At 38.5% G+C, this 17,567-nt stretch overlaps 1 protein-coding gene across 1 annotated transcript in view; it reads right to left on the reverse strand.

The window, feature by feature from the left end:
* The window catches only part of LINS (lines homolog (Drosophila)), a 22,971-nt gene extending 5,974 nt beyond the window's left edge, over positions 1-16,997 (reverse strand). The window contains exons 1-5 of the mRNA XM_006900065.1: positions 16,608-16,997; positions 16,402-16,491; positions 9,316-9,457; positions 8,294-8,884; positions 6,262-6,433 (exon numbers count right to left, since the gene is read on the reverse strand). Of these exons, the coding sequence (XP_006900127.1) occupies positions 6,262-6,433; positions 8,294-8,884; positions 9,316-9,457; positions 16,402-16,491; positions 16,608-16,997 (1,385 nt within the window). The remainder of the gene's footprint in view (positions 1-6,261; positions 6,434-8,293; positions 8,885-9,315; positions 9,458-16,401; positions 16,492-16,607) is intronic.
* Positions 16,998-17,567: the final 570 nt, after the last annotated feature.

Raw genomic sequence — 17,567 nt, forward strand, 5'->3', positions numbered from 1 at the left:
AATGATGTCAGTCTAAATACAAAGGTGCACCTAATACAGGCCACAGTCTTCTTGATTACTTGTTATGCTTCAGAGTGTTGGACAATGATTAAAGATGACATAAGATTAGATACCTTTGAGGTGTGGTGCTGGAGAAGGGTCTTGAATATACCATGGACTGCCAATAAACAAACAGGTTTGTCTTGGAGAGGGTAAAACTATGTCTCTCCTTGGAAGCTAGAATTTTGAACTCTGCCTCGCTTACTTTGGGCACATGGCCGGGAGAGATAGGCCCCTGGAGAAACACATCATGGTTGGAGGAGTGGACAGACAGTTCAGGAGAGGGAGAACCTGGATGAGATGGATTGATACAGTAACTTGTACAATGGAGGTTGGTGTGTTGGAATTAGACTGGCTCAGGTCAGGGAAGGGTTCAGAGCTGCTGTACGTAGGGTTGCTGTTCATTGCAGGCGACTAAATGGCACATAACATACTAAGACAGGTTTGGAAGTGGGAGTGACATCCACTTCCTAAATAACATACCTCTGGAAACTCTATGAACTTTCATAAATGTCGACAGTTGTAGAGGGGCTTCCGATAGTCTGTTCATAGGGTTGCTATGAGTTGTGCTCAACTTGAAGGCCATCAACAACATGAGGATGAACCTGTTTATTCTCCTAGCAGTCCATGGTATATTAAATACTCTTCTCCAGCACTACAGCTCAAAGGCATCAACTCTTCTTTTATCATCCCTAGTCACTGTCCAGCTTTCTGATGCATAGCAAGTGTTTGCAAAGACCATGGCCTGAATCAGGAACACCTTAGTCTGCAGAGTGACGTCACTGTTTTTCAGTACTTTGGAGAAGTCTCTGACAACAGACTTACTCAATGCAATTTGTCTTTTAATTTCCTGGCTACTGGTACAAGTGTTGGTTGTGAAGCTAACCAAACTAAAGTGGTTAACAATCTCAATTTCTTCACCATCTATCATGATGCTGCCAATCGGCCTAGTGGTGAGAATCTTTGTTTTCTTTCTAAATTAAGGCTGCAGTCCTTGACCTTCTGCAGCAAGCGCTTCAGGGCCTCCTCAGTTTCAACAAGCAGGGCTGTGTTCATCTGCACTGTGCAGATTGTTGATGACTTCCTCCAATCATGATGCCACATTTCTTCTTATAAGGCCTTGCCTTCTGGATAATCTGTTCTGCATACAGTTTGAAAAGGTATGGAGATAGGACACATCCCTGATATATACCCTTCCCAATACTGAACCATGTAGTTTCTTCCTTGCTCTGTTCTGACGACTACCTCCTGGTCCAAATATAGACGGCATACCAATAGACATATTTCAATAAATTAGACACTGACCAATTTGTGCCTAAAAGTCTGGAGGACAACCATTTGGCCACCTGACTGGAAGAGATGTATATTTGTTCCCATTCCAAGCAAAGATGAATGGACAGAGTGTGGAAATTATCAAATAATATCAGTGATAACACATGTAAGCAAGATTCTGCTGAAGATTATCCAAAAACAGCTGAAGAGCACATCAAGAGAGAACTGCTTGAAGTGCAGGATAGGTTTAGAAGAGGCCATGGTACTAGGAATACTACAGCTAATGTTAGATGGATCTTGGTGCTGAAAGCAGGGCGTACCAGAGGAATGTCTATCTGTGTTTCATTGTTTTGTGATAAATACATAGTATACTATATAATTATGTGATTCAAAGTGGCCATAGCTGGTCCATTGCATCTAACTAATGCTTAGTATGTCAATATGCATCTGTAAATTCCATGTATCAATTGTTAAACCATGTTTATTACTGATTTTCCTTATTTCAACTGACTTCCAATCTGGGCTCTACAACTACACTACTATAACTATCCTCTTTGTTTAGTTTTCAAAAACCTTTTATTTAGGAAGTAGATGGCCCATCCTGTTTCCAAGTCTTAATCAGGGACCTCTTCTAAAATTGTCCATGATAGGAAACCCTTTTTGAATGGAATTTGACACACCAGTGGCAAAGATTTCAGTATCATAGCAACCTCAAATAATCTCAGTACAGAAAACTGACAAACAAGTGCTTGTACCCTTAGAAAGTTCTCTCTAAGCACAATCAATACCAGGCCCAAGGACCAACCAACTTTTAAATACAAAGGCCCAGCCACCAGATCCTGTTTGCTTACACAAGAGGCTTCCTATCCAAGCTGAATGTAAATGAGATCAGATACAGTTAATCAGCTTACACTTGATTGCTAATACAATTATAAATGCTCAGTTTACCCTAGCTTTCAAGAATGATTGAATTTTGTATTTACAATGATCTATTCATCTCAAACACTTTTTCTAAAAGACACAAAAGATGACTTTACATGTGGATTGCCTTTAAATGTGGATTTCACCCAATAAGCTGCAGAGGAATCAGACTGACTATACTTGTGGAAGAAATCATTGGAAAGTTCAGTATCAACAGTCAAAAGAAGGCCAGGGCAGGCTGTGGGTCAAATCATCAATTACTCATATGCAAGTTCAAATTGAGGCCGAAGAAAATGAAAATAAGTGTGCAGTAACCAAGACAGAATCTTGAATTCCATCTGAATTTCACGATCATCTTAAGAACAGGTTTAAGGCACTGAACACCAATGACAGAGTAAGAGATAAAATCAAGGATATCATCCACGAAAAAAGCAAAAGGTCACTACAAAAACAGGAGAAAGAAAAAAATCAAAATAGATGTCAGAAGACACTCTATAAAGATTGCACTGGTGCACTGAGAAGCCAAATCTAAAGGAAAACATGTTGAAGTGAGAGCTGAACAGATGATTTCAAAGGGCAGCTCGAGAGGACAGAGCAAAGTATTAGAATGGAATGTACAGACATCTGGAATTGGAGAATAAAAAGGGAAGAACTAGCTCTGAATTTCTCAAGCTGAAAGCACTGAAAAACAAATATAAGCCTCGTGTTGCCATGTTGAAAGGTACTATGGGCAATATATTGAATGATCCAGAAAGCATCAAAAGAAGATGGAGGGACTACATAGAGTCACTGTACCAGAAAGAATTGATGGACACTGAAAAATTTCAGGAAGTACCATATGAACAGGAGCCAATGGTAATGAAGGAGGAAGTGGAAGCTGTATCGAAGGCATTGGGAAAAAATAAGGCCCCAGAAATTGATGGGATACCACCTGACTTGTTTCAATTAAGATGCAGCCTTGGATGCACTCACTAGCCTTTGCCAGGAAATTTGGAGGACAGTTGTCTGGCCAATAGATTGGAAGACGACCATATCTGTTCCCATTACCAAGTAGGGTGATCCAACTGAATGTGGAAATTATCAAACAGTATCATTGATATCACATGCAAGCAAAATACTGATGAAGATCATTTAAAAATGACTGGAACAGTATGTATATAGGGAACTGCCAGAAGTTCAAGCAGGATTTAAAAGAGGCTGTGGCACCAGGGATATCACTGCTGATTTCAGATGGATCTTGGCTGGCTGAAAGTGAGAAATACAAGAAGAATGTCTATTTGTGCTTTATTGACTGTTCAAAAGTATTTGTGTGGATCATGACAAGCTATGGCTGACATTGAAAAGAAAGAATTTCAGAGCACCTGATTGTGCTCATGTAGAACCTATACCTGGATCAGGAGGCTGTTGTGCGAACAGAACAAAGGAGCACTGCAAGGTTTGGAATTGAGAAGGGAGTGTTTCAGGGTTGTATTCTCTTTGTTCAATTTCTATCTGTTCAATCTATATAATGATCAAATTATCCAGGAAGCTGGACTCTATGAAGAAGAATGTGGAATCAGGATTGGAGGGAGACTTATCAATAACCTGTATTATGCAACCTTACTTGCTAAAGTGAAAATGACTTGAAGCACTTATTGCAGAAGATCAAGGAATGCAGTCTTCAGTATAGTTTGTGTCTTGATAATAAGAAAAAGATTCTTACCACTGTACCAATAGGCAGTGTCATGATGGATGGAGACGAGATCGAAACTATCAATAGCTTCATCTTGCTTGGATCCACAATTAACACCCCTGGTACAAGCAGTCAGAAAATCTGCATTTAAGGACTTTTCCAATTTATTGAGAAGAGTAGTGATGTCAGTTTGAGGACTAAAGTGAGTCTGATTCAGGGCATAGTCTTTCTGATTACTAACTATGTATCTGAAACCTGGACAATGAATAAGGATGACAGAAAAAGAAATGACGCTTTTGAGCTCTGGTGTTGGAGAAGAGCACTGAACATTCCATAGGCAGCCAAAAGGAGGGTGTGAAGCCAGAGTGCTCTTTGGAGGCAAAAATGATGAGGCTTTGACTCACAAACTTTGGACATATTGCTAGAAGGTCCTACTCTTTGGAGAAAGACATGATGTTGGGAAGGGTGGAGGATTGGTGAAAGAGAGGAAGACCCTCAACCAGGTGGATTGATACAGTGACTGCTGCAATGGGCTCTTGTGTGTCAGGAAGTGTGAGGATGGCGCAGGACAGGAATGAGTTCAGATGGTCATTATGAGTTGTACTCGACTAGATGGCATGTAACAGCAACAGTTTGAGTTGGTTTCTATCATTTACAATCTCAAAAAATCTTAAACTAATATAACTACAGGAAAACAAACAGACAAACAAACATATGCCACAAACATTTTTATCTGGACACGTTACTGCAAACAAACATATGCCACAAACATTTTTATCTGGACACGTTACTGTTATGTGCTATTAAGTTGCCTGCAACTCATAGTGACCCTATATACAATAGCCCTAAATCCTGCTCTATCCTTTGCCAATCTCACTGTCTCTGTATGCCTACTCCCATCCCCCCAGTCACTGAATCAATCCATCTCATTGAGTCTTCCTCTCTTGCACTATCCCTCCACCCTCCCAAGCATGACGTCCCTCTCCAAGAACTGGTCCCACCTTGCAACATGTCCAAAGTATGTCAGATGAAGCTTCAGAATCCTTGCCTCTAAGTAGCAGCCTGTCTCACCCTCTCTAGAACGAACCTGTTTGTTCTCCTAGCATTCCATGGTATATATTCAATACTCTTCTCCAGCATCACAGCTCAAATCAGCTAGTAATGTCATAAATTTACATAAAAAGTAAATTTAACTCTTAAGCTTCCTCTATCTTGAAATGTAAAAGGCCAACCTTGGGTTCAAAAAGATATATTCTAATGTTGTTATTGTGTGCCATTGTGTCAGAACTTACTCATGTCTGACCCTTCAGTAGCTTTTCAGAGGCTGTAAATAGCACAACATCTATCTCCCATGGAAAAGCTGGAGGATTCGAATCATGTGTGTTTAGGTTGGTAGCACTACTCTTTACCACTGGGCCACCAGAGCTCCCTATATTCTAATGAACATGTATTTTCAAACTGAATTTGCATATGACCATTTTTGCGCCTAATTCAAATCACATCTTTTGTTCTTGATTAGAATCTTTGGAAAACTGGGCCAAAGCACTCTTAGTCAGAAAGCAGCCATCGCCAGCAGTGTCACACAATTACTGACAGAAGAACATAATGTGGACAAGCACTAGTAAGAAGTCTCTTTCACTTAGGCCCTGAAAGAAATGAAAATAAAGCAAATAGAGATTTGATAATAGAAGCAGAAATAGTATAAGAAGGTCCTGAGTTACTATTGAATAAGCACTGGTAGTATTTGACACATGAATATATAACCCTAAACACACTTGTTTTAGTAAAGCAGAAACCATTAAATATTTTTATGGTTAGCATAAAAATTACCAGTAATACAACTTTCTAAACAATTTAAGGTAAAGCATCAAAAATATATGAATCTAAATTCAACTGAACATAATAAAAACCTCAGATAATCTCTTTTGATTGTTTTTCTTAGCTAATTGTATGGAGAAAAAAAAGAACAACTAAAGTTTGTAGTAGCTCAAAAAAGAATAGTGAGTCTTAAAGGTGCAAAAAGTTTGTAAACACCAACTAAATTAAGACTCTAATCACATAGGTAAAATAGGAGTGAATAAGCTAGAACTGTTGTTTTCTCTTTCCAGTCTAGTTCTAGTACCACAAATCTGCCCAGCTAGCCAAATTTTATTAATGAGAACTCAAATATAATCTTATTTTCATGTGGGCAGGGTTAAATAAAGGAATTAATTGAGAATTTAAAGTTATAAGAAAATCACAATGATTTTTGAGGAGGTTTTTTTTACACTCTAAATAATTAAAATAAATAATACATGCTGCTTATTACTAGAAATAATTTGTTTTTCCTTGCATGCAGTTAACATAATGATACCAACCTGGACAACTTTAGGTAGACTTCCAATAATGCTTTAGCAGCCTCCAGCATGTCATCATCCTGTTCTATGAAGATCCTAGACAGCCACTCACATGGACTATGTAAGCGGGGAAAAGGCTGGAGATAAGGCTTTAAGAAGTTCAATAATTCAGACATGTATCTCTGTAAATCAACTTAAAAAAATCAGAAATTTCAAAACATAAAAATATAGGCAACCATGCATGAATACTTTAGTAACATTCTGTCTGTATATAATTTATAATGGACAAAGTATCTGAAATGCACTATCATAGTACAGACTTTCAAACTGTCCTGTGAGTTAGAGATTATCACTGATTTGCAAATAAAAAACAAACAAGTTCAGAGAAGACAAAATGCAAAAGCAAATCAAACTTCCAGATGTGAAGTCCATTCTAAATGCTAGTAATGCTACAGAGCAAAGCAGAACTTCCCTATAGGATTGCCAGGCTTAAAAATCTTCATGGAAGCAGAACATCTTTCTTCCACAGAGCAGCATGTTGGTTTGAAACTCTGACCTTTTACTTAGGAGCCAAGCACTAAAACTACTTTGCCATCAGGGCTCCTGGACAGAGATACTGCTAAGAAAGACAAATATCATCTTCAATATGAATTCTTATTTATATTATGCTATTTATATTCTCAAAATCATACAAACAATAACAGAGACTACTTTACTGAATGCCATAATTAATGTGTTCCTAGATGCTACAATGGAACTAAACAAAGAGCACTGCTTCCAAAATAACATCAAAAGAATTTTGTGTATTTAAAGTATTAAAAAATGTACTAGTTAGATAAGAATGTAAAACACAAAAAAAGGTCCTGGGGTGTTTTAACTGCAGTTTAAAACTCTGAATTACATAAAATATGCCACCTTCTGTTTTAAATGACAACTGTAAAAAATTTTATCAAATGTGCAGTAGTAAAAGCTAAAAATATCCGAAGTAATTCAGGGAAAACAGTGCTTACAATTTAAACAAATTTTCGCTTTTGATGCTACTTATTTAGACCGCTGATTTTCTGTTTTTCTCGATGAAATAGTAGGTGTGCTTTCTCTAACAATTAAATTGAGTGTCACTCTTTAAGTGGTATTTTTCATCTAATTTAATGTCCAGGATATCACAAGCCAACTAATCATGTAACATGCTAATTACAATTTACTTTCTAATTATCAGTAATCTCCAATATCAAATATACTAATTTTACAAAGGATAATAAATAATATCCCCTTCAGTACTGGTGGCTTAGTGAGGGAACTGCAGAGATGCTGACCAAAAGGGGAACAGATGAATCCACTCACTGCTCTGTGGAAGAGGCAGGGAGAAGTCTACTCCCACCAAGATTTAGAACCTTGCAAACTGCCAGAGGTCACCAGGTGTTACAATACAATATACTCAAAAGTAGAGAGTAATATGAACACTAAACCTAACCCAAAGCCACTGCTGTGACTCTGTGGCTGTAATCTGTATAGAAGCAGATGGACACAGTTTTCTCCCATGGAGTGGCTTATGGGTTTGAAGCACTGAACTCACAGTTGGCAGGCAAGTGCTACAGGCACTGCACTCCCAAAGTGACTATTGCCATCAAATCCATTCTGACTCATAGTGATCGTACAGGATATAGTTTCAAAGCTGTAAATCTTTTCAAAAGCAGAATGCAAAATTTTTTTCTTGTCAGGCAGGAGGTAAGTTCAAATAGTTAATCTTTTAGAAACCACCAGAATCCTATAACATTGATAATAACAAAAACTTGAATTGACTGATTTACATAGTTTGAAATGACTTCACAACAACAACAGCTTTCTTGAAAGTCTAAGTAATCTATTGTTATACAAATTCAGTTTAGTCCACAAAAAGCTATTTTTTAAGGTAATTACTTTTTAATTTTAAGAAAATTTTATAAACATAGCTGGCTTAAACATGTTAGCAACAGTTATAACTGTCCTGAGAATTTATACATAGGAATTAATTTCCTTAATAATTATAAATGATATAAGTATTTCAGAGAATTACCTTGTATTTCCTTTGGTGAAGGACAATTTTGAACCCTGATTTCTAAGGATTTAATTAAAACTAAGGCTGCAGCTCTCAGAGTCACATGATCCAGACCAGAGTTGCTATCTTTCCCAGGCTGAGTGTTTTCGCCTCCAAAGCGAGCAGGATTCCCAAGAACAGACAAGGTCCTGAGCCATCCTAAATTCACAGCTTGCAAAACAGCATTCGCTACAGTCAACATGTCCCCATAAAAAAGAGGATCCGTTGGCATTAAGACTGGAGCACATCCACGAAAGAGGTCTTCACTCACTTTACAGAGCAAGCACTTTTTAATGAAGATTATGAATTTCCTTTTGACAAAACCTGGAATAGGCCAGGTAGGGACATCTAGCACACAAGTAGGTTTCAAAAAGAAAATCCTCTGGCAAGTATAAAACAACTTCAGGTAGAGTCTAGAGGCTGTAAGAAGTTCAAGCAACTCCAAAAACCCAATCAAGCTGCTTATTACTTTTGAAGTCTCCTGGATGCTTTCAAAATGCTGAGAAAGTAAGGAAATGTAAAATACTTCAAAAGTAGTATCAAAAGGAGCCAGGAATGCCCTTAGAATTTCTGGAATTATAAAAATAGTAGTTGTAAACAACAGGGAAAAACAAAGGTTTTTAAGACACGCTTATATATAAATAGATTTTTATAAATATTAGAAGATAAAAAAGGTATTCTTAACTTCTAACATGAGCAAATAAATATACGAAGATCATCCTGTAACACCCACTATTGTCTTCAATTTCACAAATATAAATACTATTGGACTTTTTGGGGAATAATAATCATGAAAAGCTTTCATTTTTTTTCCACCTAACAATTTTTTCTTTTTAAAAGGCATGTATCCTCAGTAAGAAAATTATGGCAAAATTCTTTAGATTGTCACACACTAAAATAGACTAGAGGTTGTATAATAGGTTCTAATCTTCAATATAAATAAGATACTCAATCTATTTGGGAGCAAGAAGTGGTATTTATAAAAAAACAATCATTCTTACCTGTTTTTTGTGCACATGTATCTTTAAAGATTTCTTTTATTATCACTGTGAGAGTCCTGAGGCAGTACACTACTGTATTACTCTCAGAATATTCAGAAAGATTTTTTTGGCAAAAAGTAATTCCAGAATTGCTCAAAGTTATCTGTGAGTGGACAAAAAATAAAATTAGATGCTCTGGTAGAATATATTTTTACCAACTAGTTATTATACACATCATAATGCTATATAATATTGAATATTAAATTTGTTTAGCTAAAAGAACATGATGATATTTCATAAAAGAAAAGAAAACAGAAATACCCTGATATTTTTTAAGTGATTCAATGTGCCCTAGGAACAAAGGACCAGAAGGAAGCATAAAAAAATATTAGCAGTGGGCATTTCTAAGTAGTAGAATGACAGATTTATATTTTATTCTTTATATTTGTTTCCATTTCCCATTCTCTACCATGAACTTCACCTCTTTTAGTCAGAAAAAAAATGTAGAAATAAGTAATCATAGCTGAAAGAATATACATAGATTTCATTGTTTAATGAATCTGATAAGAGAAAAATCTACTGCTGAGTTTGTATAATTTTTTACCATGCTGAGGATCATTCTTAGAATTTATTTCTATTAAGCTTGGGTGAAGCCACAAAAGGTGTAACGATTGGTCTTTGACTGCCTGGGGTAAAAAAAGAAAGAAAAGCAAAGATGCATATATATCACTGTTCAAGTGACGAAGGAGATGAAAGGGGTGGGGGGGGAGAAAAACACATGCTGTGGAAAAAACCGTTGGAGAAACTCAATATCAGCCGTGAAAACTAGGTCAGGAGCTGATTGTGGAACAGACCACCAACTACTTAAATGCAAGTTCAAGCTGAAACTGAGGAAAATTAAACCAAATCCACAAGAGCCAAAATATGACCTTGATTTCATCCCACCTGAATTTCAGAATTATCTCAGGAACAGGTTTGAGGCCTTGAACACTAATGAGCGAAGACCAGAGGAGTTGTGGGAGGATGTCAAATGTATCATCCAGGAAGAGTGCAAACGATCATTACAAAGACAAGAGGAAGAAAAGACCTAAATGGATGTCAGAAGAAATTCTGAAGATTGCACTGGAGCGTAGAGAAGCCAAAACACAAGGAAGAATTCAAGATACTAAAGAGCTGAACAGAAGATTCCAAAAGGCAGCTCGGATGACAAAGCAAAATATTACAATGAAATGTGTGAGGAGCTAGAGCTGGAAAATCAAAAGGGCCGAACTCGCTCAGCATTTCTTAAGCTCAAGGAACTGAAGAACAAATTTGAACCTAGAGTTGCTATAGTCAAGGATGCTTTAGGCAGAATATTAAATGATCAGGAAGTATTAAAAGAAGATGGAGGGAATATACTGAGTCATTGTATCGAAAAAAATTGGCAGATACAGAAGAATTTAATGAAATAACATATGAGCAAGAGCCTATGGCGATGAAGGAAGAAGTTCAAGCTGTTTTGAAGGAAATGGCAAAAAGTAAGGCCCCAGGAATAGATGGTATACCAATTGAAGTATTTCAGCTAAAAGATGCTGCCCTGGATGTGCTCACCAAGTTGTGCCAAGAAATCTGGAGAACAAGTACTTGGCCAACTGACTGGAAGAGATCTATATTTGTTCCCATTCCAAAGAAGGGTGACCCAACAGAGTGTGGAAACTACAGAACAATATCATTGATTTCACACGCAAGCAAGATTCTACTGAAGATTATAAAAAAACGACTGGAACAGCACATTAGCAGAGAACTGCCAGAAGTCCAGGCTGGGTCTAGAAGGGGTCGTGGTACTCGGGATATTGTAGCTGATGCTAGATGGATCTTAGCTGAAAGCAGGGAATACCAGAATAATGTCTATCTGTGTTTCATTGATTATGCAAAGGCGTTTGACTGCATGGATCATAACAAACTGTGGCTGACTCTGAGAAGAATGGGAATCCCAAAAAAACTAAACGGGCCAATGCGAAACCTATACGTGGACCAAGAGGCAGTAATCAGAACAGAGCAGGGCAACACTGAATGGTTCAAAATTGGGAAGGGTGTACGCCAGGGATGTGTTCTGTCTCCATACCTTTTCAACCTGTATACAGAGCAGATTATCAGGGAGGCTGGGCTCTATGAGGAGAATTGTGGCATCAGGATTGGTGGAAGATCTATGAACAATCTGCGTTATGCAGATGACACAACCTTGCTTGCTGAAACTGAGGAGGACCTCATGCACTTACTGCAGAGGGTCAAGAACTACAGCCTTCAGTATGGACTGAGGCTCAATATCAAGAAGACAGAGATTCTCACCACTGGACCAATTGGTAGCATCAGGATGGATGGCAAAGAGATTGAGATTGTTCACAGCTTCAGTTTGCTCGGCTCCACTGTCAACAGTCTCGGCACTGGCAACCAGGGAATAAAAAAACTTATTGCGATGGGAAAGTCTGCTGTTAGGGACCTCTATAAAGTACTCAAGAGCAATGGTGTCTCTCTGGAGACTAAGGTGTGCCTGATACAGGCCATAGTCTTTGCAATAGCTTGTTATGCATCAGAGAGTTGAGCAATGACTAGGGAGGACAGAAGGAGAATTGATGCCTTTGAACTGTGGTGCTGGAGAAGAGTGTTGAATGTACCACGGATTGCCAAGAAAACAAACAGATTTATCCTGGAGAGGATTAAACCAAGCTACTCCTTGGAGCCAAGGATTCTGGGGCTTCATCTGACATACTTTGGGCATGTTGCAAGGAGGGACAGTTCCTTGGAGAGGGACATCGTGCTCGGGAGGGTGGAGGGATGGTGCAAGAGAGGAAGACCCTCTATGAGATGGATTGATTCAGTGACTGAGGAAATTGGGATGGGTGTGTCAGAGGCAGTGCGATTGGCACAGGATAGAGCAGGGTTTAGGGCTGTTGTACATGGGGTCGCTATAATTCGCAAACGACTGGACAGCACATAACAACAACCAACAACAACAGGTGAGCAGCAAGATTATTGGAGATAAAGCAAAGTGTGCCAGGAGGTGTATCTATTTTGTGTTTCATTGACCTTTTCAAAGGCCTTTGGTTGTATGGATCACAACAAATTGTGGCTAACCTTGAGAAGAATGGGGATCCCCAGAAAACTTGACTGTGCTATGTGAAACCTATACTTGGAACAAGGAGGATTCCTCAGAACAGAGCAAGAATACACTGCTTGGTTCAAAATCAGAAAAGGGATTTCATCAGGGAAATCATCAGGGATATGGCCTATCTCCATACCTTTCCAATCTGTATATAGAATAGATCATTTAGGAACCACAGCTTTATGAGGAGGAATGTGGCATCAGGATTGCCATAAAAAATCTGTTATGCAGATGATACAACCTAGCTTACTGAAACTGAGGAAGACCTGAAGTATTTGTTGGAGACAGCCAATGAAAGTAGTCTTCAATATGGATTGAAGCTCAACATCAAGAAGACAAAGATTTGCACCATTCCCAACTGGCAGCACAGTGATAGATGGAGAAGATATTGAGGTTGTTAATAGTTTTAGCTTGCTCAACTCTATAATCAACACTCTTGGCACGAGCAGTCAAGAAACCAAAAGGCAAATAGGGAAATATGTTATCAGGGACTTCTCCAAAATACTAAAGAGCAATGATGTCAGTCTAGAGACTAAGGTGTACCTGAGTCAGACCATGGTCATCACAATTACTTGCTATGTATCAGTGAGTTTTACAATGATTTAGGATGATAGAAATAAGAACTGATGCCTTTGAGTTGTATTGCTGGAGAAAAGTAGTGATCATACCATGGGTCACCAAGAAAAGAAACAAGTCTGTCTTAGGATAAAACAAGCTGCTCCTTGGAGGCAAGGATTTTGAAGCTTCATCTCACATTATTTTGGGCCTGTGGCCTAGAGAGAGCAGTCCTTGGAGAAGGACATTATGCTTGGAAGGGTAGAAGGATAGCACAGGAGAGGAAGACCCCAGATGAGATGGACTGACACAGTAACTCGGGTAAGGATAGGGAAAGGCTTAGAGTTATACAGGGTCACTATGAGTCACAGTTGACAGCACATGACAATAACAGGTGAGCAGAGACTAGTAGATGGATGGGAAGGGTGAAGTTAAAAGTAAGGTATAGTGAGGATTTGATGAGAACTTATGATAAATGGCACTGATCAATTTTAATTAATATTCTAAACTAAAATAGGACTAATGGACCACTCAAGCCTCAACCTCTACTACCCTCAAGGCAGAAGACCTGGACAGTGCATGGCTACCACTGCTGCCCACTCTCACAGGGTAAAAAAAAATATGTAGAACATAACTCAAAAACATAAACATGGTCAGGCTTACTGAGTGGCAGAAACTCAAGACTATGGCGTTTAGTCACCCTCTGAACCTGGACCAAACCTCAGCCCTAATGCTTAGCTTCAGCCACACAACAAACACGTCTATGGCAAAGGATAGGGCAGGATCCAGATCTACTGTTCATAGTACCACTATGAGCTGCAGTGGATTCAATAGCACAAAAGCAACTATAACAACATAAGGTAAACATACTAACAGTAGTCAGTTATTATATACTAGCAATGAGGCACTCCTTATAACAAATAAACAAGACAGCAAGGGTAGGATACAAGGATTAATAAAAATGAGAATGATAAGAAAGACTTGAGAAGAGTGTACTTACGACATGAGTATTGTAATTAATGGAAAACAATATGCTTTCAAAATGTTCCTTCAAAAAAAATTTTTTTTTACTTGCTATGCATCAGTGAAGACCATTAGAGGATATCAAGAATATCATCCAGGAAGAATGCAGGGGGTCATTACAAAGACAGAGGAGGAAGAAACACCAAGGTGGATGTTAGAAGAGACTATGAATATTGCAATAGAGTGCTGAAAAGTCAAAGTAAAGGGAAGAAATCAAGATATTAAGGAGCTGAACAGAAGATTTCAAAGGGCAGAGCATGACAAGAAAGTATTATAATGAAATGTACAAAGAGCTAGAGTCAGAAAATCAAAGCCTACTTAGCATATCTTAAACTGAAGGAAGTGAAGAACAAATTCAAGCCTTGAGCTGCTATTAGAGACCTCTCCAAAGTGCTGAAGAACAATGATGTCAGTCTGGAGATTAACTAAGGTGTGCCTGATCCAGGTCATGGTCTTTGTTAATTACTAGCAATGCGTCAGAAAGCTGGACAATGACAAGGGATGATAGAAGAATTGATGCCTTTGAGCTTGGTGCTGGGGAAAAGTACTGAATATACCATGGACTGCTAGAACAAACAGGTTCATCCTAGAGAGGGTGAGACTAGGCTGCTCCTTGGAGGCAAGGATTCTGAAGCTTTGTCTGACATATTTTGGACATGTTCCAAGGAAGGACCAGTCCTTGGAGAAGAACATCATCCTTGGGAGGGTGGAGGCACAATGCAAAAGAGGAAGACCCTCAATGAGATGGACTGATTTAGTGACTGGGGTAATGGGGTTAGGTATGTCAGAGACAATAAGACTGGAAAAGGATAGAGCAGTTTAGGGCTGTAGTACATAGGGTCAGTATGAGTCACAGGTGACTCAATGACTCATAACAACAACAACAACATGCATCAGAGACCTGGACAATGACTAAGGACAATAGAAGAAAAATCAATGCCTTTGAGTTGTGGTGCTGGAGAAGAGTACTGAATATACCATGGACTACTAAGCGAACAAACAGGTTTGTTCTGGAGAGAGTGAAACCAGAGTGTTCCTTGGAAGCAAAGATTTTGTAACTCTATCTGACATTCTTTTGGCATGTTGCAAGGAGGGACCAGTACTTGGAGAGGGGCATCATATTTGGAAGTGTGGAGCGACAGTGCAGGAGAGGAAGACCCTGGAGACAATTAAGTTGGTTCAAGATGAAGCACGATTCAGGGCTGTTGTACAAAGGGCCACCTATGAGTCGGATTTGACTTGATGGCACATAACAACAACAGCAACATACAAAATGTTTAAAAATGGCCATAGTCTCAAGAAGAGGCTCTAAGCTGCTTTTTATTTGTGGCGGGAGATTGGAGGGGTAGGGAGAGCAAGTAGAGGGATAAATACACAACCTCTGATCTCAAGATATTCACTGATCCCTAGAAATGAGTTTTACCTCCAGGGTTAAAATCTACTGAAATAATAATATAATTTTAACCTTTGATGCAAGCTATTAATATATTACTTCATTTTCTCATCTTTATGTATTTACACATGTATTATATGAGTAAAACTATATTACTATTAATATTTAAGGTATGGAGTTTATCTTTCAGTATGACTATGCTAGTCATTAAATTGGACTTGAATATGGGGAAAGGTGGGAATATGCAAATAGGGCATGGTAATCTATCCACAAGGGGACTGGCTAGTTTTGCCAACAAATTCAGCGGCTAGAAGCAGATTAGACTTTCTCCAACAGTGACAAAGAGAAGATGAAGCAGCAAGAGAATGCAGTGCCCTTCAGGACCAGACATTGTTCCTCTAGCTACACCTGTAACAACAGCCGCCATAGCCAAAACAGAGTATCAGAGAAACCTGATGTGAAACAGAGCTGGCTGCTAACCCCATATGGACAGAACCAGAACTAAGCTAAGAGTGACCAAGTTTGTTGGAAAATTTGGAGGCTGGGGAGATGGAGAACCAATAATGGCATGACTGAGAACTTTGTAATACTGGTCTACACCCGTGAGGCTCAAGGCTGAGGTGTCTGCATGTACATTTCAATAGCTGTCCTGTCTATATTCAGCTACTAATCTGGATACTATCCTACTATCCTTAACCAACATGGTTGTGTGCTGTTTTTAGGTATCAGACTAGATTTTGGACCCTGCAAAGCAGTGGAACTGGTGTTGGGATGACTAGGAGGTATGGGAGTGTGGGGGACATGTCAGACATCACTGATTTTATGTTATTGATGCTGTTGACAGGGACAGTTCTCCTTTGTGAAACTGGTAAAGGTAGGCATGGTCATCCCCCACACGGTCCTTGCTCTTTTTACAGAAGGACAAAATAAAATTACAAAGAATAAGTTCAAAGAAACAATAAGGAAAATAATATGACTTGATTACTTAGCTCACGTTTTCTCTCAGCTGGAAGTACAGAAGTAGTGCAAGACATTCTGCTGTCATATGAGACAGTAATTTATCTGAACTTTGGAACACACAGATCTGTAGAAAATAAAAGTATTTAACAATTACTGCTAAATGTTTTTTAATCTTTCATTTAAAAAAACCTAAAACTTAAAAAAAAAACACCCACAATACAAACAAACCAAATGGCTTACTAATTTAGAATCTACTTGGTATGATCTTAGAAGACTTTTAACCAAAGTTCTGTATTTCTTCTTCATCTGGAACTCGGTTTTGACAGACAATATTCTATCTATCATCACTCTGATCACTGTTAATTGAAGCAGCATTATTTCTCGAGCACTGCTTATTTCAGGGAATTTCTTCAAACACATGGGTGCTACTGAAACAGCAGCTACACTGACAGAACATGGCTGATGAGCTGACCGCTCTGTGGAAGTCACTTTAGAGCAATCTTCATCTAGAAATGCTGGATTGAGATAAAAGATGTAATCATCTTTTTCATTTTTCATGTCATTTTCAAGTGAAGCTCCAAGAAGTATGTTCTTGTACAGTTGAGCTAAAACTTCACAGAAAGTTTTCATTTTAATTTCCAAAATGTATCTTATAAGACTGACAACTCTAATAAACTTTATAATTCTGAGAAGAATGAAACTTTAAGATGCTTCTTCAATAGGCCTAAAAGAGAAAAAAAAAATAATTAACTATTAGACATTACAAAGGAACAGACATTGTTTCCATTGCACTCCTATGCCAACTCCTAAGCATCACTCATGGCTTACTGGAAAAACTGAACATGATTTTTAAGTCCATAAAAGTGGTCTTTCCATTTGAAAGCATGTAATTTTCCCCCCCATTTACTTGTACTAGAAACTTAACACATCCTCTAATATCTTTCCTAGACCTGCAGATATGCTGAACCTTGGCACTATTAGCATTTGCGGTTAGATAATTCTCTGTTATGGCACCTGTCCTGTGCATAGCAGAATGTTTAGCAGCACTTGCTGGTCTGTGTTCACTAGAAGAGGACAGTGGTGGTTCAAAGGCAGAGCACAGTTTTTGTGTCTGAGTGTCTGGCCAGAACATCTCATGCACAGCTATCACCCATCTATCAGTGGGGCTTATGATGCCAAACATGTTTATGGACATTCCCA

Source organism: Elephantulus edwardii, unplaced genomic scaffold, assembly GCF_000299155.1.
Source record: "Elephantulus edwardii isolate Elephantulus edwardi_28Jun2011 unplaced genomic scaffold, EleEdw1.0 scaffold00272, whole genome shotgun sequence".
Taxonomy (NCBI): domain Eukaryota; kingdom Metazoa; phylum Chordata; class Mammalia; order Macroscelidea; family Macroscelididae; genus Elephantulus; species Elephantulus edwardii.